The 25,437-nt window shown below is 50.3% G+C and overlaps 1 protein-coding gene across 2 annotated transcripts in view; it reads right to left on the bottom strand.

The window, feature by feature from the left end:
• The window catches only part of LOC127581284 (aldehyde dehydrogenase, dimeric NADP-preferring-like), a 49,676-nt gene extending 24,733 nt beyond the window's left edge, over nt 1-24,943 (bottom strand). For both annotated transcript variants that reach the window (XM_052035530.1, XM_052035531.1), the window contains exons 1-6: nt 24,871-24,943; nt 21,217-21,418; nt 8,979-9,201; nt 4,800-5,031; nt 3,431-3,516; nt 1,684-1,892 (exon numbers count right to left, since the gene is read on the bottom strand). In XM_052035530.1, the coding sequence (XP_051891490.1) occupies nt 1,684-1,892; nt 3,431-3,516; nt 4,800-5,031; nt 8,979-9,140 (689 nt within the window). In that variant the 5' untranslated portion in view covers nt 9,141-9,201; nt 21,217-21,418; nt 24,871-24,943. The remainder of the gene's footprint in view (nt 1-1,683; nt 1,893-3,430; nt 3,517-4,799; nt 5,032-8,978; nt 9,202-21,216; nt 21,419-24,870) is intronic.
• Between the last annotated feature and the right edge of the window lie 494 nt (nt 24,944-25,437).

The raw sequence follows: 25,437 nt of genomic DNA, 5'->3' as shown, positions 1-25,437 counted from the left end.
CAAAAGTGAAATATTAAGAGTACAGAACCTGTAAGTTCCTGTTAGAATAAAAGGCAAGGCTAGCAGGTTCAGGGAACCTTGCTTATCGAGGAATATTGAGGCCCTGGTAAAGAAAAAGGTGGCACATATCAGGTACAGGCAGTTGGGATCAAATAAGGCACTTGAGGAGTATAAGAAATGCAAGAGAACACTTAAGAGAGAAATCAGGAGGGCAAAGAGAGGACATGAAGTTGCTCCAGCAGACAAGGTGAAAGAGAATCCCAAAGGTTGCTATAGCTGTATTGAGCAAGAGGATAACAAGGGACAATATTGGTCCTCTTGAAGATCAGCATGGTCATTTATGCATGGAGCTGAAAGAGATGGGGGAGATCTTAAATGAATTTTTTGTATTGTATTTACTCTGGAGACAAACACAGAGACTATAGAACTGATGTAAAAGAGTAGTAAGGTCATGGGCCGTATCTGGATTACAGAAGAGAAGGTGCTAGCTGCCTTGACGCAAATTAAGGTTGATAAATCCCTAGGGCCTGACAAGGTGTCCCCTCAGATAGCTAATGTTGTCCATTGTTCAAGAAAGGCTCTAAGAATAAGCCAGAAAATTATAAGCCGGTGAGCCTGACGTCAGTCATGGGTAAATTATTGGAAGGTATTCTAAAGGGACAGGATAAATAAGTATTTGGATAGACAGAGCCTGATTAGGTATAGTCAACACAGCTTTGTGCGTGGTAGGTCATATCTAACCAATCTTAAGAGTTTTTTGAGGAGATTACCAAGAAGGTTGATGAAGGGAAGGCAGTGGACATTGTCTACATGGACTTTAGCAAGGCCTTTAACAAAGTCCCGCATGGGAGCCTGGTCCAGAAGAATTAAGTCGCTTGGCATTCAGGATGTGTGAGTTGTTGTACTTTAGGAGGACAAACCACGATAAGACTTAACACAGTGAATGGTAGGGCACTGAGGTGTACAGGTCCATAATTCCTTGAAAGTGGCGTCACAGGTAGATAGGGTCGTAAAGAGAGCTTTTGGCACATTGGCCTTCATAAATCAGGGCAGTGAGTACAGGAGTTGGGATGTTATGTTTAATTTGTACAAGGTGTTGGTGAGGCTGAATTTAGAGTATTGTGTGCGGTTCTGGTCACCTACCTACAGGAAAGATATCAATAAGCTTGAATGAGTGCAGAGAAAATTTACAAGGATGTTGCCAGGACTTGAGGACCTGAGTTATAGGGAAAGACTGAATAGGTTAGGACTTTATTCCCTCGAGCACAGAAGATGAGGGGAGATGATCTAGATGTATACAAAATTATGAGGGGTATAGACAGGGTGAATGCATGCAGGTTTTTTCCCCTCAGGTCGGGAGAGACAAGAACAGGTGACAGGTTAGTTATAGGTTTAGGGCAAAAGGTGAAATATTTAAGGGGAATCTGAGGGGAAACTTCTTCACTCAGAGGGTGGTGCGAGTGTGGAACGAGCTGCCAGCGGAAGTGGTAGATGTGGGTTCAATTGTAACATTTAAGAGAGGTTTGGGTACATGGATGGGAGGAGTTTGCAGGGATATGGTCCAGATGCAGGTAGATGGGACTAGGCAGACAATCAGGTCGGTATGGACTAGATGGGACGAAGAGCTTGTTTCTGTGCTGTAGTACTCTATGACCAACTGTATAGTTACAACCAGAGGCCAACCTGCAGGCAACGTCCAAATCGCAGTTGCTGTCGATGTAGCACGGACTCTTCCCACCGAGCTCCAGGGTCACCGGTGTCAGATGCTTGGCAGCAGCCTCCAGAACGATCCTGCCGATGGCAGCACTGCCCGTGTACAGGATGTGATCGAAGGGGTGCTTCAACAGCTCGGCTGCCTCTTCTGGCCCTCCAGTGATCACAGGGTACAGTTCCTTGAGGAAAGGAAGGCAGCTTCAGATTTGGTTTAATAATTCCAAGACGGATCACCCACCACATCCTCCCAGCTACAGGGCTCCCTTGGAAGAGCCCATCGAACAGCCAATTATGATTTCCACTGGACAAACCGAGGGGAAATGTGACAGAGTCAAAACGCAGAACAACAGCCCAACACACCCTCCCATGCCACAGGACACTCTGGCTGCATGTGGGATTTGTCACTGCTTACGTGAAGGTCCTGGACAGGGTGCAGAGAAGATTTACCAGGATGGTTCCAGGAACAAGGCTGCGGGGCTACACTGGGGTTATAGAGTCGGAGTCAAACAGCAAAGAAACAGGCCCTTAGCCAAACTCGTCCATGCTGACCAAGTCACCTACCTGAGCTAGTCCCATTTGCCTGTGTTTGCCCTATAACTTTTCTATCCATGTACCTGTCTTAATGTCCTTTAAACTTGTAATTGTACCTGCCTCTACAGCTTCCTCTGGCAGCTCGTTCCATACACTGACCACTCTCTGTGTGGAAAAATTTGCCCCTTAGGTCCTCTTTAAATCTTTCCCCTGTCACTTTAAACCTGGTTTTAGACAGTTTTATGCCTGCTCTCTGGTTTTAGACTCCCCTGCCCTGGGAAAAAGGCTGTGATTAACCCTAACCTTACCTACACCCCTCATGATTTTATATGCCTCTATAATATTACCCCTCAGCCTCCTACGCTCCAGAGGAAAAAAAGTCCCAGTCTATCCAGCCCCTGCCGCAGCCTATCCAAGGTTGTTCTCCAATGAGCAGAAGGTTGAAAGGGCACTTGATGGTTCATGGTGGACAAGATCATGACCGAGGGAATGAAAATCAAAACACTGCAGATGGTGCAAATCTCAAATAAAAGCAGAAAACACTGGAAACACTCAGCAGGTCAGGCAGCATCTGTGGGGAGAGAAACAGCGTTAACAGTTGAGGTCGAAGACCCAGCATTTTCTGTTTGCAAACAGATGGAAGTTGTTCCCACTAGCAGATGGTTCGAGGATCAGGGGCCAGAGTTAAAATTCTGGGCAGACACAAGGGAGGAGGCAGGGGAACAATGCTCACACAGTGGTGGTGATCTGGAACTCAGTGACTGCAGAGGTGGGGGAAGAGAACAAACCAGGGCCTTCAAAGGGGGACTAAATAAGCATTTGATGGACAGTAACTTGTAGGGCTCTGAGGAAAGAGCAGGGAAAGGGGCTGGCAGGATTGCTCTGCAAGCAGGCGCGATTGATGGGCTGAATAGTCTCCAGTGTCACAATGATTCTGATTGACCTACCCAGATGCACCTACCGCTGGCACAAAATGGGTCCGCGCCACATCAGCTCTCTGGAGCACACCCCAACCACCTCCATCCCCCCGACTGCACTTTGACAGGGATGGGATTTCTTGTTCTGCAGCAGGATGTTGTCCTTCCTGTGATCTGTCGAGAGCAGTGCAGTGGGGTGCTGTGTTGTCCTGGTTGCTGAGTTGATTTAACCCACTGTTGCTGCAGTGCCCAGGTCTGGCCACACTCACCTTGTCCAGGTACTGAGGGAGGAGATCCGCCAGCAGCTGCGCAGTATTCCCACTCACTTCCGACGGCTTCAGGACTGCGGCATTTCCTGGGAATGGGATTACAATACTGATTATTACCCGGGGTTTACAGCACCAAAGCAGGCCATTTAGCCCAACAGGGCCATGCTGACGTTCTTGCTCAAACCAAGCCTCCTCCGACCCCATCAACACGTCCTTCCAGTAACCCCTCCAGCAGCTGTTCTGCCGAAGGCATCATTTCCATTCACCCCAACACTCCCTGTGGTGGTGAGCTCCGCATTCCCACCACTCTGTTTCTCCTGAATTCCCCACTGGATTTTTCAGTGACACCCTTATAGTTGGGCCTAGTTCTGGTCTGCCACAAGTGGGAACACCTCCAACAACCAATAGAAGCCTGCCCCCATTCTAAAGACCTCTGTTAGGGGCCCCCCTTCACCCATCTCTCTGGAGAAAGCCCCTCCCACCACACCCAGCCCTGTTGAGCCTCCCTCGACACAATGAACACAACTTTCTGTTCATTTCTCCCTCTCGCTAAACAGAATCCCCTCGTCCTCTCTCTCTCCTGAACTTACCAAGCTTGCCCTTAAACGTTTCAACTGATAACCGTGCGGAATTGAATCAAACTGAACTGAGGAAACACAAACCAACCGTCACGTTTCTAGTTGAAGTCACCAGATCCACAGAAGCTCAAGAACACTCATGGATGAGAAACGGCTGTTGGCCCTTCAAAGCTCATCCCGGTGATATCCAAACTCTCCCACTGTAATGTACTGAATAAACCCCAATACAATTCTGTCTACTGACTTGTCCAGTAGTTTATTCCTAACCTTCAACACCATCTATCATTGATTTTGAATTGGCATCCTCTGGCTTGACTCACTTGGGTGAAAGGGGCATGTCCACACTATACTGAGGCAAACAAGGATGTTCCCCTGTTCAACCTCTGCCAGAGTAGAAGCGTGGGTATTTGATTGGAGTGAGGGAGAGGGGAGGTGTAGCCTTGGAAAGCAGCCACGGTTCCTACTCCATCCAGATTCCTGGTCAGAGTTACCAGATCCTGGTTGAGTGCGAGTGTGTGAGCCAGCATTCCCAGGCGAAAGCAGCACCAGACACAAGTGGAGTGGCCCCCAACCCACTCACATCACACCAGAGAGACCAGGACCATCATCTCTGGAGCACAAACTGAACCACGGAACGCTACCTCCCAGAGAAGGGACTGAAATAACTGTAAATTCCAAAGGATGTTAAAAGAAAAAAAGCAAATGAAAACCTCAGCAGGACATGAAGTACATCACTTCCCATCAACGGTAATATTACTGGTGGAGCTGGGTGAGTATGAAGTGAAGCATACCTGCCGCGATGGCCCCAACTAAAGGCTGGAGAATAAGGGCCAATGGGTAGTTCCAGGCGCCGAGGATGAGAACCACACCCAGGGGCTCTCGGTGGATGTAAACAGTGTCCATCAACGTCATCATGCTCTTCGACACATGCTCCGGTGCCATCCACTCAGGCAGCTTGTTTATAGCCAAAGTAATCTCACCCAGAATCCCCGTCATTTCATAAACTTCCACCGCAAACTCATTCTGCCAAATTCACAAAGGAAGGAGGTCATTTACCAGTGTGTCCTCTGCTCAGAGTCTGGCCACCCACATCCTAGACTGCACCCAGTCTTGGTGAAAACCACCCACCCAATCTCTCCATCAGAGTCATCCCCTACAAAGCTCCTCACTTCCACTGAAGTCCAACTTGGTAACACTAACTGTGATGCAGATGTAGCTCAGACTCACATCAACCATGAGCGGGAGTAGGCCATTCAGCCCCTCAAGCCTGACCTACCATTTAATATCATCAGTGATATGACTTCAATTCCATATTCCTGTCTACCGCCTCATCTCTGAAATAAATGACCCTCAAAGAATGACACCTAGATTCCCTCATAAGAGGAACCAGCACTTTCATATCTACATGTCACAGAGTCATGTAGCATGGAAACAGGCCCTTCGGCCCAACTGGTCCATGCCGACCAAGATTCGCATCTAATCTAGTTCCAGTTACCTGTGTTTGGCCCATATCCCTCTCAACCATTCTTATCCAAGTACCTTTTAAATGTTGTTAACGTACCTGCCTCAACCACTTCCTCTGGCAGCTCATTCCATATTTTGACCACTCTCTAAGTGAAAAAGTTGCCCCTGAGGTTCCTATTAAATCTCTCCCCTCTCACCTTAAACCTATGCCCTCTAGTTCTTGATTCCCCCAACCCAGGGAAAAAGACTGTGTGCATTCACCCTATCCGTGCCCCTCATGATTTTATACACCTCAATAAGATCATTCCTCATTCTCCTATGCTCCAAGGGAAAAAGTCCCAACCTTCTCAACTTCTCTCCGTAACTCAGTCCCTCGAGTCCCGGCAACATCCTCGTAAATCTCCTCCTCACTCTTTCCAGCTTAATGGCACCTTTCCTATAGCAGGGGGATCAAAACTGAACACAATATTCCAAATGCAGCCTCACCAACGTCTTGTACAAATGCAACATGACATCCCAACTTCTATAGTCAATGCCCTGACCAATGAAAAACCCTTCTTCACCACCCTACCTGCGACAGATAACCATGTACTTGTACTCCCAGGTCTTTCTGTTCTACAACACTGTCCAGGGCCCTACCATTCACTGTGAAAGTCCTACACTCATTTGTCTACCCAAAAAACACCTTGCATTTATTCGAATTAAACTCCATTTTCTCTAATTACTTTTTTAAACCTTCTATGACTGATGTAGTGTTTAAAGAGTGGGACAAATTAGGTATTACTTGTTTTCAAGATCCGTTTGTTGGAAGAAATCTTTCTTCATCTGAACAATTGTCTACCAAGTATAATTTACCAAAAACTCAATTTTTTTTAGATATTTACAAATTACAGATTTTCTTCGATCTCAATTACATTCTTTTCCTTTGTGTCCCGATAAGAATTTATTAGATGTAATTTTTAAGTTGGAACCCTTTCAGGATGGCTCAATATCTAATATTTATGACAGATTACTAGGAATGAGTAAGGTGCCACTAGATAAAATTAAAAACGCTTGGGAACAAGATTTGCAGATGTCAATTTCCGAGGAAACTTGGAATGAAATTTTCAAGTTGGTTAATACTTCATCATTATGTGCTCGTCACTCTCTCCTTCAATTTAAAGTGGTCCATAGAGCTCACTTGTCTAAAGATAAAATATCCTGTTTTTATTCTGATATATCTCCTTACTGTGATAAATGCAATAACTTAATTCACATGTTTTGGACGTGTCAGAGTCTTTAAAAATATTGGACAGAGGTCTTTCATACTTTATCTGTACTTTTTAAAATAAATTTTAAACTTAATCCTTTGACTGCATTATTTGGGATTGTTGGAGAAAAAGCTATAACTTTGAAGGCTTCTGATTTACATATTCTGGCTTTTATTTCTCTTATAGCCAGGAGATCAGTATTGCTTAAATGGAAGGAAGTTACCCTGCCTACGCATGTTCAATGGTTACGGGATGTAATCTAGAGAAGATTCGTTGTTCAGTTTTTGAATCTAACCTAGACTTTCAAACCCTGTGGGGACCCTTTTTGAATTATTTTCAAAATTTCTGATTTGGGGACTAAAATGCAGATATTGGCTGACACTGTTACGTTTTTTAAGGTTTTTCCTTGCTGGTTTTTCTATCTAACAGCTTCGGGTTTTGGTAGTGGGGGTAGATTTTGTTTTGTAATAAAATATTTCAATTTTGTTTTCTTTCCTTATTAACTAACTACTATATGTGATTATTGATTTAGAGTATTGTAATCCTAAGTACGACTTATTACAATGTATTCAGTAGTATTTTTACTTTCTTTTTTGATGCACGTACTCTTTTTTTTCATGGATTTAATAAAAATATTGTAAAGAAAAGAAAAACTCCATTTGGCGTGCCTCAGCCCACTTACCCAGCTGATCAAAATCCAAATCAGATTTATTATCACTGACTTATATGACATGAAATGTGTTGTTTCGCAGCAGCAGTACAGTGCAAAGACATAAGATTACTATAAATTACAAAAATAAATAAATTATGCGATAAAAAAGGGACAACAAGGTAGTGTTCATGGACTGTTCAGAAATCTGATGGCGGGGGGGAAGAAGCTGCTCCTGTGTCATTGAGTGTGGGTCTTCAGGCTCCTGTACCTTCTCTCAATGGTAGTAATTCTGCAAATCCTGATAACCATCTTCACTGTCAAGACCCCTCAAGACGTTCTGTTGAAATTAAGCCACCTCCTGCTCTTCTGAACTCCAGCAGATACAAGCCTAGCCTGTCCAACCGTTCCTCCCAAAGCAATTTGCCCATTCCAGATATTAGTCCAAAAAACCTGCTTTGAACAATTTCCGACGCATTGGAAAGACCACATCTGGAGTACTGTGCAGTATACCAGATGTGTTCTCACCAATATGCTATACACTGAAGCATCACCCCTCTCTCCTGACTCTTGCATTCCACTCCCCTCTCAATAAATGATAACTTCCTGTTACTTGCTGTACCTGCGCACTAATGTTTTATAAACCATGCACTAGGACATTCAGATCCCTCTACATCTCAAGAGCTTTGCAATCTCTCACTGTTTAGATAATATTCTTTTAAATATTTCCAATCAAAATAAATAGTTTAACATTTCCCCACATTATACTTAATTTGCCAGAACTTTGCCTGTTCACTTAGCCTATCTATATCCCTTTGCAGCCTCCTTATGTGGTCCTCACATCTTACTTTCCCACCTAATTTTGTGTCATCAGCAAATTTAGCAACCATCCCTTCATCAAATGTATTTATGTAATTGTAATAACCTGAGACCCCAGCACCAATCCCTGAGATACACAGCTTGCCAACCAGGGAAATGACCATTTATACTTACTGACTGTTCCCTGTTAGCCAGCTAATCTTCTAACCATCGCTGTGTGTTGTTACCTTTGATGCAGAACCTATCAAGGGCCTTCTGGAAAGTCAAACAGTTTGGTGTTCAAGGTCCACTCCAGAGACATAAGCAGCCTCCAAGAAGCATGGGAAGGGGATGGGGAGGAGAGGAGGTGGGCTGCACTGTCAGAAGTGCCACCTTTTGGCTGGGACATTCAGATGAGGCCCCATCTGTTTTCTTGGTGCATGTAAAAGATCCCACTGCTTTGGAGAGGAGGGGATACATTCCTCTTCCCTGGCCAACTTCGTTCCTTCAGCCACCGTCACTCGGCACAGATGAGCTGGTCATTACAACAGGTTTTGTACAGGCTCGTTATGTGTCAATTGGCCGTGACACTTGCTACATAATAAAAGCAACTGATGGTCACAAAGTTAGCTCCCTCGCGACGTTCAGGAGTGTGGAGATGCTGCAAGAACCCTGGCAGGAACAGAGCAGAGAATGGGAAGGGTTTCAGGAGTGGATGGATCAGAGTGCCCATTCGGAACTCCTGGAGGGGATGGGGAGGAGGGACCATGTTAGGATTCTGAATGTGCATCAAGAACTTTGTTTCTAACCTTGTGCAAGTCCTTCTGGAGCGCCTCCAAGAATCGATCCTTCTTCTCGGTCAGCATTCTCTCCAGCGCCTTCAGCTGCTGAATGCGGAATTCCAGTGGCCGGGTTTTGCCCAGGTTAAAGGCAGCTCGAGCACCATCTAGCACAGGCTTAATCTGCTTCATGATGGGCCAACCTCGTACAAAGCGATGGCACCACAGGCACAGAACACGGCCTAGATAAAATCTGAACAGAGGACAGGTTGCAAATTAGGTTAACGATTGAGGAAGCGGCAAAATTATACAACTGGGTGAAGTGGGCAATGCTCACTTACAACATGAACCAGCATTACTTCTTGGCAGGTCCATTGCCTCAGAACCAGCAAACATCAAACAATATCCAAAGAGAAGCAAGCGGTTAACTGGTATAACGAACACCGACTCCTCTGAAGGAATACAGGCTCAATGTCTGGTGCAGTGTGCAGCTGGTGGAGCCGCTGCCTCACGGCTCCAGAGACTTGGTTCAATCCTATCTGTGTGGAGTTTGGATGTTCTCCGTGACCAGGTGGGTTTCCTCTGGGTGCCCCAGTTTCCTTCCACATCCCAAAGACATGCCAGTCAGTAGGTTAATTGGCCGGTGTAAACTGCCCCTAGAGTGCAGATGAGTGGGAGAATCTATGAGGGAGTTGATGCAAACGTGAGGGAAGGTAAAATGGGTTAGGGTAGGATTAGTGTAATAATGGGTGGTTGTTGGTCAGCACGGACATGGTGGGCTGAAGGGCCTGTTTCTGTGCTGTATCTTTCCATGACCCTCCCTCCATCAGTTCCTACCTGTTAGGGATTATCTTGGAGGTATGAAATTATGGATAGCAGATATTAATTCCAACATGAACCAGTCTTCAGTTCTTAAATGTAAATTGCAAGCAGTAATCAGTTTGAAGTTAAAAGGACAGCTTTGTAAACAACAAATACTGTCTACAGAGCACAGGCTGCTCAAGAGATGTGGTTTGCAAAGTGAAGTGACCATGAGATGTTCTTGTCTGCATCAGCCAAACCTAAGACAACGGGGTTGTGTTAAATGGCCTACATCAAACCAGGCAACTATGGCTAAGTTATTTTGCACCATTGTGACCAAGTTCAAGGAAGCTTGCAGACCAGACTGATATTGTCAACTAGCACATCAAACACAGGCATATTTGATCATCAATAGTTGGGATATTTGTATACCCAGAGAGTCAGCCCTCACAGCATTACTTTTAGGTGTCTGGGTTCTCTGTCGTCAAAGGTTTTAGACCATTCGAATGAATTACTTTGTCCCAACAAAGGTGTTTGAACATTCAGAGGTGTCTCCCATTGTAGACATGTAACTCAATGAAAGCATTGTCACACTCGAAATATTGAAGTAAACAATGTCATTGTAGCTATTGACATTGTATTCATGTTAAGGTTATAAAAATGTGATGTACTTTGAGTCTGAGAGACTGCCGAGAGGGTCTCCAGCAGAATGTCTGCTTATCATGGTGAATAAAGGCTTTTATATCACCACGGTAGTGTAGCAGTTAGCGTAACGCTATTACAGCGCCAGCGACCCGGGTTCAATTCCCGCCACTGGTTTCCTCCAAGTGCTCCGGTTTCCTCCCACATTCCAAAGACGTTCAGGTTAGGAAGTTGTGGGCGTGCTATGTTGGCGCCAGAAGCGTGGCAACAATTGCGGGCTGCCCCCAGAACACTCTATGCAAAAGATGCATTTCATTGTGTGTTTCGATGTACATGTGACTAATAAAGATATCTTATCAGTGTCTCTCTGGTGACTAAGATCACAGTCACAACATCTGGGGGCTCGTCTGGGACGTGTTCGTGACCCACTACGTGGCCAGCAACCTCAGCAGACGAAGGGGGTGAGTATTTTTAAGTAGCACCCATCCTTAGATCCGTTCAGGCCACCAGCCATGGGATCATGAAATATCAAAGAACATGGCGGAGAGCTGAACGGGAAGATGTAAAAGTTGTGTGTGTGTGTGTGTGTGTGGTGTGTGTGTGTGTGTGTGAGGGGGTGTGTGTGTGTGTGTGTGTGTGTACGCGCGCTTGTGTAAGGGACCAGCTATCAGACAGGATTGGGTAGTCTGGTGAGACGGGGCCACCAGCTGCGAGAGGTGGTTACTGACCGTTCGGGACGCCAGAGGGGTGAGTGCATACTTGTTCGGGAGACTGTATAGCGGTACACTTGTTTGTGAGTGTGTGTTTGTGTGTTAAGAACAACTTTGAGGGTAACAGTTTTATATGAAAGGGAATACAAAAGCCATTATGAGTTCAGTGTTACAGAAGTGGGAGGTCGCAGAGTACATACTCTCAGGTTTTAAGTATGTACTCTTTTATTTTTTTATCCATCCCTTACATTTTGTTTAATACAGGAAATAGTGTGGAAATATTTCAGGGGCACGTTATACACAGACGTGCCCTTCAGGATGGCACCTACTGAGGTCAGGCAACAACAGGCCCAGAATCCTGACAACCCCAACCAGCCCTTTACATTCATTATCACGATCCAGAAACCCTCCACCCCTGGGGAGAAGCAGAGCATTCTGAATGAGCTGCCCTCACTGAAAGATGCTTGTGGAAACTCAGGATTTTGGCACAAGCTTGAAGAAATGATTGAAATTTACCAGATGCACCCCAAAGATATACATGTGTTGGTTAACATCAAATGCCCAAGGAATATATAGGACAGTATGACCCAGGGGGTGTGGGATGGTACATGATCGACTAGTGGGAGTGCCAGTAAAACTTTATTTATCCAGCATAGTAAAGGCCCTTCTGGCCCAACGAGTGCACGCCACCCATTTTAAACCCATGTTAACCCACCCATACGTCTTAAGAATGCGGGAGGAAACCAGAGCACTTGGGAAGAAACCCACGCAGTCATGGGGAGGACGTACAAACTCCTTACAGACAGCGACGGGAATTGAACCCCAATCACTGGCACTATAATAGCGTCGCGCTAACCACTACGCTAGAGATATCGGAACTTCAAGGGAGGTGAGGCAGTGACTGGTGGGGGGGGGGGAGGGGGGGGTGGTGGTGAGAGTAACTGGGGAATGAGAACATCAGTGGTTCAGAGAGCTGATGAGCCCATCATGGATTATGCAGAGCATAAATATCAGGCCTGCGTGGAATACTCAGGGCGGGACAATCCCGGTGGAGACAATCCAGTCTTCCTGAAAATGCAGAAGGAAGGCCTGAGCTCAGCCCACCAGGAAGTTTTAGACTTGGGGATAGCAGTGGGATCCACCTACCCCACAGTGGTATCATGGGTCAGGGAGATAGACCAGAGGAGAGGGAAGAGAGGTCGTAAGGTGGCTGTAGCGGATGTAGCTGCTGCAAGGACACAGAAGACTTGCTTGGTGTGCCAGTGACCGGGGCACTTAATGAGGAACAGCCGGAGTAGACGTAGAAGGGTAAAGGAGATGACATGTCACAGCTGTGGCCTCTCAGCTGTCTTAATGAGAGGGAGGAAGGTGTGAGAGTCACCCATCAAGACAGGCAGAGACCACAGCAGCAATACCCAAAAAGTGCTGGAGAAACTCAGCAGGTCAGGCAGCATCCATGGAGGGAAATAAACAGTCAACGTTTCAGGCCGAGACCCTTCATCAGGACTGGAAAGGAGGGCAGAAGCCAGAATAAGGTGGTGGGGGGGGAGGGGGAGGAGCACATGCAGACAGGGGAGAGATGAGTTCAGGTGGTAGGCAAGTCCAGGTGAGGTGGGGGAAGGTAGTGGGAGGGGAGAAGATGTAATAAGCTGAGAGGTGACAGGTAGAAGAGGCAGAGGCAAAGGGCTGAAGAAGGAGGAATCCGGTAGGAGAGGCAGTGGACCACGGAATAAAGAATGGGGAGGGGAGGAGAGGAGATGGGCAGTCATCAAGGTGGGGGAAGACCACAGCAGCAACCTCTCTGTCTAATCTGACTGCCAACCAGACCATAGAGCTGGTGAGGACAGCATCCCAGGTCAGACAAACGGCTGGCGGCAGCCTCCATTGCCAGTAATGGCCACCCACGGGTGTACACCAGAGGTTTAATAGGGGACCAGCAAATGTGATATGTTAGTGGACATAGGGGCATCAGCATCGATAACGGATCTACCATTGTCCATGACTGGAGAGGTGATTTACATTACCATTGCAGGAGGGGAAACAATGAGAAGCAAGTCTTAGGTAATTGAGATAGAGGGAGTGCAACTTCCAGTGGATTTTTGGTTACGTCCAAACAATGAGGATACTGTTCTGGGGATAGACACATTAAGTAAGGCAGGTGCTAACACAGACTCAGGGAAAGAAAAGAAATGCATTAATGAGTCACACTCAGTAAACATGTACAGTCCAAAGAGCAGACAACATGGCCCACAGAGAGACAGCAGGCCATGCAGACACAAGAGATGGGACAATGTGTTGAATCACGTCAGGACATCTCAGGGGTTGGAGCCAAACACAGACGAGAACTGTTAGAAGCAGTGCGGCAACCTGCAGAAAGTAGCAGGGATTAAAGTAAAGACACACAGAAAGGGGAAAGTAAGGAGCAGAAAGCAAATGAGTGGGAAGATCTCAGGGCAAAAGAGCAGCAGAGAACAAGAGATGACAGAAAATGCAGCTGTAGAGAAAGAAATAACTGAAGCCAATCTGGTGAGATTATATGGAGATGTGAAGGATCGCTGTAACCAAGTTAAATATTGAGGGACCGAGCAAAACAGCAACACCTTGCTGGCCAGAGATAGCCAGAGGGAAGAGAAGGTAATCCTCCCACAGCTGGGTAACCAGGTCATGGTGAGGGAGCTGCCAGAAAAGGCAGGGTTTGCTCCCGGGTGGATAGGTCCACAGGTGGTGCTACTGACACAGGACACCGGTGTCTGTGTGCAGACCAGGCGAGGGAGCCAGTGGGAACTCAGGTCACTGTATGACTCACCTCCTTCTCGCCCTCACGGGCAGACCAAGGGACCAAGTCCACCCACTAACAGTGTCATTACAGAGAACTTAAATGATGAACACCAGCCTGCTGCTTCACATTTGACTGCACCTGATGGAAGCAGACCTACGAATGAAAGGGAACGGGAACACGAACGCATAATGCACAGAGTGCGTGTCAGCAAGCTGTGATTAAAGTTTTAAAAGTATAACGGTAATTTACTTTGTAATGAAGGCTGGTTCTAGGAGGCAGATGATGGACTCTTGACCTCACAATCTACCTTGTTGTGACCTTGCACCTTACTGCACTGCACTTTCTCTGTAGCTGTGACACTTTACTCTGTACTGTTATTGTTTTTACCTGTACTACCTCAATGCACTCTGTACTAACTCAATGTAACTGCACTGTGTAATGAATTGACCTGTACAATCGGTATGCAAGACAAGTTTTTCACTGTACCTCGGTACAAGTGACAATAATAAACCAATACCAATGATTAGTTATATAGATCAGGATAGAAAGGCATTGGGAAATAGAGGAGAAGGGATCCGAGTTTATGGCAGAACTTTTGCCTGTGATCCTGAGACAAAGTAAGTTACCCAGCTGTTGCTCCTTGCCCTTACAGTAATCACAGACAGCCATGTCTGATAGCTTCAGTTACCAGAGATTGGATGAGCGAAGATCAGAATGCAACGTATATCACAGTGAGCCAGCAGGGAAGAAGTCAACAAGCAAAGTATCATGAACGACAAAACTGCATTTTAAAGACTGGTTGAAATCGAGGACAAATGTTAGTCAAGTAGAGGATTTGATCAAGTGCCTGGGACATTTCATTGCCAGCTCTGCTGGTCTTGCAGGTAGCCTGTTAGGGATGATAGATAGAACATAGAACATTACAGCACAGTACAGGCCCTTTGGCCCACGATGCTGTGCCGACATTTTATAATGTAGATGTAGGTCCACATAAGGACATGGTAGTCGAGTAATTGGGGAGGGGATCCTAAGTGAAGGGGGGTTTTTGATGCCCTACTTAATTAGATCCTCCTTGAAGTTTGGCCTTCCTGGGATAGACTTCTGTCCAGGGGCCAAGAGGAGGGTATGTTTGGGATTATTTTGGAGGTATGAAATTATGGATAGCAGATATTAATTAAAATGAGAACCAGTCTTCAGGAAATAAAATCTCTCCACAACTTAACTTTAACTGAAGCTTTGGGTCTATTGAAACCAATTACTGGGTGTGGGACGTCCTGATTCAGTCCCATTGAAACTACGCAGAGGAAGACAATAGATGATTGTTCATGTAACTGGTGGTCATTGAAAACTTCAGTACAAGATCAGGGAAGGCAGTAAGTGGCCATCTCCTGTATTAGCACATTGTTAAAGGCATATCCCTGCCACTTACTATTCTGGCTAGTTGTATATTCAGGGAGCCATTTTCAACACTGTAACAAAAAGGTTATATTTTGGCTGTCCGGAGTTTATGCTCAGAAGCTTCTACCCCACTGTGATAAGACTATTGAACGGTTCTCTTATACGATGAGATGGACTCTGACCTCACGACCTACCTTGTTGAGACCTTGCACCTTATTGCACTGCACTTTCTCTGTAGCTGTGACACTTTACTCTGTACTGTTATTGTTTTTACCAGTACTACATCAATGCACTCTGTACTAACTCAATGTAACTGTACTGTGTAATGAATTGACCTGTACGATCAGTATGCAAGACAAGTTTTTCACTGTACCTCGGTACAAGTGACAATACCAATTCCAGAAGCTTTCAGAACAACCATGAGTATTGAATATTCAAAGGGGTTCTGCTGGTTGAGATGCGCTACCATTTTAAGTATGTAATTCTGCAAAGTTACCTGACTATATTCAAAATGTTGAAGTAAGTAGGTGATTATAGCCACAGAAACTGTAGTTAATGATGTATTGTGTTTAAACAGTATAAAAACATTATGTCAGGAGAGTGAGATTCTCTTAGACTCTCTTCCCAGAAGATCTGCTGTGTGAATCAAGACTTTGTAATCTCCCAGTTGCAGCTTCTGTGTGGCTCAGTTTAAGCAATCACAACACTACCTTTCATACATTCAGATACTCGTCTCCTTGACACATATCAATGCTGTGGCCATATCCTATCTGTGAATACTATGTAAATGTGGACAGATTTAGAAACAACTGAAAAAACACCATATGAAGATTAAACGGTGTAATCAATTGATGCTTCATATATCGGGAAATAAACTAATTGTGAAAGAAAATAAAAATAAATAAGCTGTATCTGTGACAAAGATTTGCCATGGCAGCAGGAACAGGGACTCTGTGGGACTGGAATAGAATTACTAATTGTTAGTTCCTATCTGGCACAGCTCAGCATAAATTCCAAATTGAAGCTTGTGGGAGCAAAAGGGCACAATAACATCACAGGCAGGCACACATGCTGAGAAAAACCAATAGATAAAAGGGAAAAATCTTCGGCCGAGGAAAGCAGGCTGATCAGGTAAAAAGAAATGAATGTTGACAACCTCACTGAAGTTTACCAAGAAACTTGGAAAATCATCCCCCCATAAATGTGTCACGGTTCTCTGGGAAAATGAGCCAGCTCCTGATCGTCAGAATCAGGTTTATTATCACTGACATATGTTGTGAAATTTGTTTTGTGGCAGCAGTACTGTGCAAGACAGCAAAATTACTATAAGTTATAGAACTAAATAAATAATGTGAAAGGGGAATAACGAGGTGGTGTTCATGGACTGTTCAGAAATCTGATGGCTGGAGGGGAAGAAGCTGTTCCAAAAACGTTGAGAGTGGGTTGTTAACCTGGACCTGACTTTGCTCCTCTCCAGCTCGGTCTGTTTTAGCAAGATGTTGACACGAATACACCCCATTCGCTTTGTTATTTATTAAACTTTGATTGCCAACACCGAACATTTGGAACTTAAAATGAGGAGAACTTAATTAAGCTGGGAAAACTACAGCCTAATTTCATTAAAGTTTGAGGGGAATGTCACAGACACCAAAAAATGTCTTGTCTAACACTTCTACACCCCCTGCGCCAGGATTATGCAACATTGTGAAACAGTTTTACAACTTTCAGTTCAAAACAATCAATTGACGATGGTAGTCACTGCAAGTGACGAATGCACTTGAAGATACCGAACAAGTTGGTACAAAAGGTATAAAGGACAAAGGTGAACTCAGGTTGCCTGTATTATTAGTTCACCACGAGCAAGAAGAAAACCTTGTCAAATTAATTTGAACCTGGCTTTCGAGCAAATAGAAGACGGATTGGCGTTGGGTTGAGATAGTATCAATATACAAGAACACAAGAAAATAGGAGCAGGAGTGGACATTTGCCCCTTAAGCCTAACCCACCATTCAATATGATCGTGGATGATCTATACTGGTCTCAACTCCTCCTCTGTGTCAGTTCTCCATCACCCTCAATCTTCCAAATATGTATCTATTGCCAACTTAAATATATCTAATGATCTGGACTCCACCAGCCTCAGGGGCAGAGGATTCCAGAGATCACTACCCTACAAGAGAAGAAATTTCCACGCACCTCAGTTTTAAATAACCGATCCCTTATGTTGTAGCCAAGTCCCTTTGTATGGTGGAAACATCTCAATATCTACCCTGACAAGCTCCCACAATAAGACCTTAATGAATACCTTTCCTTAGAGCAGATGGGAAAGATGCCTGTGTGTGATTTCATTAACACGAGGTAGCCATTGCGCACCAGTTACCGAGCAGACTTCGCAGAGCAGCGTCTTGATCCAAGATTGACAGAGACCGGGCCCTAATGCACAGACTTACAGCACATTCACGTTCTCTCTCACAGTGACAGACACACGTGGTCTTGCTCACACCCTTATCCACAGCTACCCTTTCCCCTAAAACCCCTCCCTCCAACATCCCTATCTATGCCCCTCATAGTTTTCTACACTTTTATCATGTGCCCCCCCCACCTCTGCTCCAAGGAAAATAAACCCAGCCTATCCCACCTCTCCTCATAACTGAACATTCCATCACTAGGAAACATCCTGGTGAATCTCCTCTGCAACCCCTCACCAATGAAATCATGTCCTTCCTATAGTGCTGTTCCAACTACAATCTCACGTACCTCAGTAACCTTTCACCTTCTTGCTTATATACCTCTGCTTGCAAAAAAGTCCTCAAAGACTCTGCTTTCAATGCCCTTTAGAGTCCTACAGCACAGAAACAGGCCCTTCGGCCCATCTAGTCCATGCCGACCTTATCTTCTGCCTCGTCCCATCTACCTGCACCCAGACCATATCCCTCCAAACCCCTCCCATCCATGTACCTCTCCAAACTTCTCTTAAATGTTACAATTGAACCCACATCCCCACTTCCACTGGCAGCTTGATCCACACTCGCACCACCCTCTGAATGGAGAGGTTTCCCCTATGATTCCCCTTAAACATTTCACGGGTTCAATTCCCACCGCTGTCTATAAGGAGTGTGTACGTTCTCCCCGTGTCTACGTGGGTTTCCTCTCGTGCTCCGGTTTCCCCCCACATTCCAAAGACGTACGGGTTAGGAGCTGTGGGCATGCTATGTTGGCACTCAAAGAGTGGTGACACTTGTGGGCTGCCCCCAGCACATTCTCAGTAACGCAAGAAGACGCATTTCACTGTGTGTTCTGCTGTACATGTGACTAATAATAAATATCTTTCACCCTAAACCCATGTCCTCTAGTTCTAGTCTCACGCAACTTATGGGAAAAAGCCTGCATGCATTCACCCTATCTATACCCCTCTTTCAAGCTTATCTGTCCTGTAGGTAGGTGACCAGAACTGCACACAAATACTCTAACTCACTAACATCTTGTACAATTTCATTGAGTACTCCTGTACTCCGTGCCCTGATTTATGAAGGCCAAAGTGCCCACAGCTCTCTTTACGACCCTATCTACCTGTGACGCCACTTTCAAGGAACTATAGATCGGTATTCCCAGGTCCCTTGGTTCTAACCGCACACCTCAGTGCCCTACCATTCACTGTGCAAGAACTACCTTGGTTGTCCTCCCAAAATGCACCACCTCACACTTGTCTGCATTAAATTCCATCAGTCATTTCACAATATCACAAGACAAAGGAGGCGAAGTAGGCCATTCGGCCCATCGAGTCTGCTCTGCCACTTCACCATGTGCTAAACTATTCTCCCATCTAGCCCCAATTCCCGGCCTTTTCCCATATCCCTTGATACCCTGACTAATTAGATACCTATCAATCTCCACCTTAAACACCCCCAATGATCAGGCCTCCACAGCTTGTACGTGACAACAAATTCCATAAGTCCACGACCCCCTGGCTAAAGAAATTTCTCCATATCTCTGTTCTAAAATGGGTACCCTCTAATTCTGAGACTGTGCCCCCTAGTCCTGGACTCACCCCGCCAAGGGGAACAACTTAGCCACAGCTACTCTGTCCAGTCCTTTCAACATTCGAAATGTTTCTATGAGGTCTCCCCTCATTCTTCTGTACAACGAATACGGGTCCAAGAGCCAACAAACACTCCTCGTATGTAAGCCCTTTCATGCCAAGAATCACGTTCGTAAATTTTCACTGAACCCTCTCCAACATCGGTACATCCTTTCTAAGATAAGGGGCCCAAAACTGCTCACAGTACCTCAAATGAGGTCTCACCAGTGCCCCATAGAGCCTCATTAACACATCCTTACTTCTATACGCTACTCCTCTTGAAATGAATGCCAACATAGCATTCGCTTTCTTTACCGCTGCCTCAACCTGGAGGTTAACCTTTAGGGTATCCTGCACGAGGACCCCCAAATCCCATTTTTCAGCCCACTTTTCTTTGTTGAAGAGAGTTCTGAAAACTCACCACCCCGAGAGAAAACTTCCTTTTGCCTTGTCTCATTCTTAAATGGCAACCCTCATCTCTTTAAAAAAACAAATGCAACTTTACAGGGTGCTGGTGAAATCACACCTGGAATACTACGTAGGGTTTTGGTCTCTATATTTAAAGAGTGGTATACTTGCATTGAAGACTTTGCAGAGAAGGTTCAGAAGGTAAATTCCTGGAATGAAGGGGTTGATGTCTGAAGAGAGATCAAGCACTTAAGAGAGCTGGAATTTAAAAGAAACAGGTGATCTTATTGAAACGTAAGATTCTGAGGAGGAATCACAAGATGGATGCAGAGAGAAGTCTCCCTCCATTGGGGGAATCTAGAACTAGAGGGCACCCATTTTAGAATAGCAGGTCACCCGTTTAAGGTGGAGATGAGGACAAATTCCTTCTCCAAGACGGCTGAGATGGTTTGGAATTCTCCACCCCAGAGAACTGTGGAGACCGAGACATTACAGACATTCACAGGAGGAGATTGACAGACACTTCAACTACAGAGGTCACCAGAGACGGCAGGTGCTGGAATCTGGAGCAAGAAACAAACCGCTGGAGGGAAACTCAGCGGGTCGGAAACATTGAAGTCACTATACCCAATCTCCCCTCCTGCATCTGCCTATCACCCCTCCTCACCCGCATCCACCTATCGCCTGCCTGCATGCTCCATCTTGTCATCTTTTTATATATACACTGGCCATCTCCTTTCAATCTTCCAGTCCACATGAAGGGTCCCAATCCAAAACATCGGCTGTCCATTTCCTTCTACAGATGCTGCCTGACCTGCTGAGTTCCTCCAGCCGTTTGTTTTTTTTTGCTCAACTGCAGGAGAGTCGAGGGGCTTGGGGAGATGGAGCAGGGGGGATCGAGGGGTGTGGGGAGAGGGGAGCAGGGGGGGATCGAGGGGCGTGGGGAGAGGGAGCAGGGGGGTCGAGGGGCGTGGGGAGAGGGAGCGGGGGGGGTCGAGGGGCGTGGGGAGAGGGAGCAGGGGGGTCGAGGGGCGTGGGAGAGGGAGCGGGGGGTCGAGGGGCGTGGGGAGAGAGAGCGGGGGGCTGGGGTCGAGGGGCGTGGGGAGAGGGAGCTGGGGGGGTGGAGGGGGATGGGGAGAGAGGGAGATATCTTTATTAGTTAAATGTACATTAAAACACACAGTGAAATGCATCTTTTACGTAGAGTGTTCTGGGGGCAGCCCGCAAGAGTTGCCACGCTTTCCGGCGCCAACATAGCATGCCCACAATTTCCTAACCTGTACATCTTTGGAATGTGGGAGGAAATCAGAGCACCCGGAGGAAACCCACACAGACACGGGGAGAACGTACAAACTACCTTACAGACAGCGGCCAGAATTGAACTATAAAGCGTTACACTACGTGCTATGACCCGTCACCAGAAGGACAGCAAAGTGCCAGAAGGTTGCTCACCCCCTCTAAGGCCGTTAGTGATGGGCAATCGACGCTGGCAACGCCCAGATCCGAAAATATTCAGTTCTTCAGAAATGACACAAGCGCAGCCTTTGAGTGGCCCGTGCTCTCTCCGCACCACACTGATCAATCACATCAGAGAGCTGTAAAACGTCCTGGGAAGGCAGGGGCTGAAGGTCGGCAAGTTCCTCCCACAGAAGTCCTGCAGGGGGCAGAGGTGGAGAGCTGCTGGAGACCTTTAAAACCGCAGGAACGTTGCCCAGCACACTGAACTCTGGCACCCTAACCATGGTGGGGGGGGAGACGGGAGGGTGGAGGGGGAGGGAGATGGGAGGTGAGACGGAGGGTGGTGGGGGGGACAGGGCGACGTGGGGAGGGGGCGATGTGGGGGGGAGGGGGTGACGGGAAGACGGGGGAGGGGGCGAGTGGGGGGTGGAGAAGGGGCAAGAGGGAGGCGAGGCGAGGGAGTGGGTGGGTTGGGGAGGGGGTGGGTTAGGGAGGGGAGGGGGTGGGGGGTCGGTTGGGGGAGGGGAGGGGGGTGGGAGGGGGCATGGGGGGAGGTCCCTGCTTGGCAACTTGCTCCAGTCACAACCACTACCCCTCAAGATAAAACATTCACCCTCTAACCCCACCTCACTCTCCTCATCCCCCTCTGAACCCCCAATCCCTCCACCCTAACCCACACTCCCCAAATCTTTCCCCCACCCCCACCCCACTACCCTCTCCCTTCTCCCTCCTCGCCCCCCACATCACCCCCCCACCACCCACCTTCCCCAATCCCCTTAAACCCTCCCCCTCTCCCCCTCCCTCCCCTCCCCCTCCTCTTCCTCCTCTCCCACCCTCACTCTCACCCCATTCCCCCCTCTCCCTCCCCCTCTCCTCTCCCCTCCTCCTATCCTCCCCTCTCCTCTTCCTCCCCCTCCCCTCTCCCCCTCCCCCTCTCCTCCTCCCCCCTCCTCCTCCTCTCCTCCTCCCCCCTCCTCCTCCTCCCCACTCCCCTCCCTCCCTCTTCCTCCCCACTCCCCTCCTCCCTCCTCCCTCCCCCTCCCCTCCCTCCCCCTCCCCTCCCCCCTCCCTCCCTTCCCTCCCTCCTCCTCCCCCCCTCCCCCCTCCCCTCCCTCCTCCCTCCCCCCCTCCCTCCTCCCTCCCCTCCCTCCTCCCCACTCCCCACTCCTCCCCTCCTCCCTCCCCCCTCCCTCCCTCCCCCTCCCCCACTCCCCACTCCTCCCCCACTCCTCCCCTCCTCCCTCCTCCCCCTCCCTCCCCTCCCTCCCCCTCCCCTCCCTCCTCCCCTCCCCTCCCTCCCCCTCCCCTCCCTCCTCCCCCTCCCCCTCCCTCCCCACGCCCCTCTCCTCCCCCCCTCCCCCACTCCTCCCCCCCTCCCCCACTCCCTCTCCTCCTCCCCCTCTCCTCCTCCCACTCCCCTCCCTCCCCCTCCCTCCTCCCTCCCCCTCCCTCCTCCCCCGCTCCTCCCTCCTCCCTCCCCCTCCCTCCCCTCCCCCTCCTCCTCCCTCCTCCTCCCCCTCCCTCCCCTCCCCCTCGCCTCCCTCCCTCCCTCCCCCTCCCTCCCCTCCCCCTCTCCTCCCTCCCCTCCCTCCCCCTCCCTCCCCCTCTCCTCCCTCCCCTCCCTCCCCTCCCCATCCCCCCTCCCCTCCCCCCTCCCTCCCTCCCCCTCCCTCCCCTCCCCCCCCTCCCCTCCCCTCCCCTCCCTCCTCCCTCCCTTCCTCCCCTCCCTCCTCCCTCCCTTCCCTCCCCTCCCTCCTCCCTCCCCCCTCCCTCCCTTCCCTCCCTCCCCCCTCCCTCCCCTCCCTCCCCCTCCTCCTCTCCTCCCTCCCCCTCCTCCCCCCTCCCCCCCCCCCTCCCTCCCCCCTCCCTCCCCCCCTCCCTCCCCTCCCCCCTCCCTCCCTCCCCCCCCCCCCGCCCCCCCCCTCCCTCCCCCTCCTCCCCCCTCCCTCCCCCCCCTCCCTCCCCTCCCCCCTCCCCCCCCTCCCTCCCCCCTCCCTACTCCCCGCTCCTCCCCACTCCCCCACTCCTCCTCTCCTCCCCCCTCCCCCACTCCTCCTCTCCTCCCCCCTCCCCCACTCCTCCACTCCTCCCCCCTCCCCCACTCCTCCCCTCTCCCCCCCTCCTCCCCTCCCCCTCTCCTCCCCCCTCCCCCACTCCTCCCCCTCTCCCCCCCTCCCCTCCCCTCTCCCCCCCTCCCCCTCTCCTCCCTCCCCCCTCCCCCTCTCCTCCCCTCTCCCCCCCTCCCCTCTCCTCCCCTCCCCCCCCTCCCCCTCTCCTCCCCTCCCCCCCCTCCCCCTCTCCCCCCCTCCCCCCCCTCCCCCTCTCCTCCCCTCTCCCCCCTCCTCCTCCCCTCTCCCCCCCTCCCCTCCCCCCCCCTCCTCCCCCCCTCCCCTCCCTCCTCCCCCCTCCCTCCCCCCCCTCCCCTCCTCCCCCCCTCCTCCCCTCCCCCCCTCCCTCCCTCCTCCTCCCCTCCCTCCTCCTCCCCTCCCCCCCTCCCCTCCCCCCTCCTCCCTCTCCCCCCCCTCCTCCTCCCCTCTCCCCCCTCCCCTCCCCCCTCCCCTCCCTCCCCTCCCCCCCTCCCCTCCCCCCCTTCCCCTCCCCCCCTCCTCCTCCCCTCCCCCCCTCCCCTCCCCCCCCTCCTCCTCCCCTCCCCCCCTCCTCCTCCCCTCCCCCCCTCCCCTCCTCCCCCCCCTCCCCCCCTCCTCCTCCCCTCCTCCCCCTCCCCTCTCCCCCCTCCCCTCCTCCCCTCCTCCCTCTCCCCCCTCCCCTCCTCCCCTCCTCCCCCCCCTCCTCCCCTCCTCCCCCCCCTCCTCCCCTCCTCCCCCCCCCTCCTCCCTCCTCCCCCCTCCTCCTCCCCTCTCCCCCTCCCCCCCTCCCCCTCCCCTCTCCCCTCCCGCCCCTCCCCTCCCCTCGCCTCCCCTCCCCCCCCTCTCCTCCCCTCCCCCCCTCTCCTCCCCTCCCCTCGCCCCTCTCCTCCCTTCCCCTCCACCCCTCCCCTCCCTTCCCCTCCACCCCTCCCCTCCCTCCTCCCTCCTCCCCTCCCCCCTCCTCCCCTCCCCCCTCCTCCCCCCCTCCTCCCCTCCCCCCCTCCTCCCCCCCCTCCTCCTCCCCCCTCCCCCCCACCTCCTCCCCCCTCCCCCCACCTCCTCCCCCCTCCCCCCCTCTCCCCCTCTCCTCCCCCCTCTCCTCCCCCCCCCCTCTCCTCCCCCCCCTCTCCTCCCCCCTCCCCCCTCCCCCCCTCTCCTCCCCCCCCCCCTCCCCCCCTCTCCTCCCCCCTCCCCCCTCCCCCCCCTCTCCTCCCCCCCTCCCCCCCTCCTCCCCTCCCCCCCCTCCCCCCCTCCCCCCTCCTCCTCTCCCCCCCTCCCCCCCCTCCCCCCTCCCCCCTCCTCCCCTCCCCCCCCCTCCCCCCCTCCTCCCCTCTCCACCTCCTCCCCCCTCCCCCCCACCTCCTCCCCCCTCCCCCCCTCTCCTCCCCCTCCCCTCCCTCCCTCCCTCCCCTCCTCCCCTCCCTCCCTCCCTCCCCTCCTCCCCTCCCTCCCTCCCTCCCCTCCTCCCCTCCCCTCCTCCCCTCCCTCCCTCCCTCCCCTCCTCCCCTCCCTCCCCTCCTCCCCCTCCTCCCCTCCTCCCCTCCTCCCGGTCTCTCCCGACCTGTTGCTAGGCTCAGCGCTGGGCTCCGGCAGCCGCCGAGGGACAAACCAACAGAGACTCAAAACGCGACCGCGATCACTTGTCTTCTGCATCCTGCCGGGGATGAGCTTCCCGTCCCCCTGCTCCTCCCTCTGCAAATTAATCCACACATTTAGCTGATAAAACTCTCCACCCTCTCCCCTTCCTCCCTTCCTCCCTTCCCCCTTCCCAACCCCACCGCCCTCTCTGCCCCCTTTCCCTATCCCACCTCCCCCTCTCCCCTCTCCTTCCCCTCCCCTCACCTTCCCCTCCACTCTCCCTCCCTTCCCTCTCCCTCCCCTCTCCATTTCCTTCCCTCCCTCCCCCTCCCTCCCTCCCTCTCATCCCCTCTCCCTCCCTTCCCTCTCCCTCCCTTCAGCTCTGATGCAGGGTTTCAACCCGAAATGTCGGCAACTCCTTCCCCCCCACAGATGCTGCTCGACCTGCAGAGTTCCTCCAGCAGATTGTTTGCTGATAAAGATGTTTCTCTGTCCCTGGAAGTCCACACTCCGGCAAGCTGTGGAGGTTGAACCACTGAGAACAGTTAGT

Source organism: Pristis pectinata, chromosome 21, assembly GCF_009764475.1.
Source record: "Pristis pectinata isolate sPriPec2 chromosome 21, sPriPec2.1.pri, whole genome shotgun sequence".
NCBI lineage: Eukaryota > Metazoa > Chordata > Chondrichthyes > Rhinopristiformes > Pristidae > Pristis > Pristis pectinata.
This window is presented reverse-complemented; position numbering and strand designations above follow the sequence as displayed.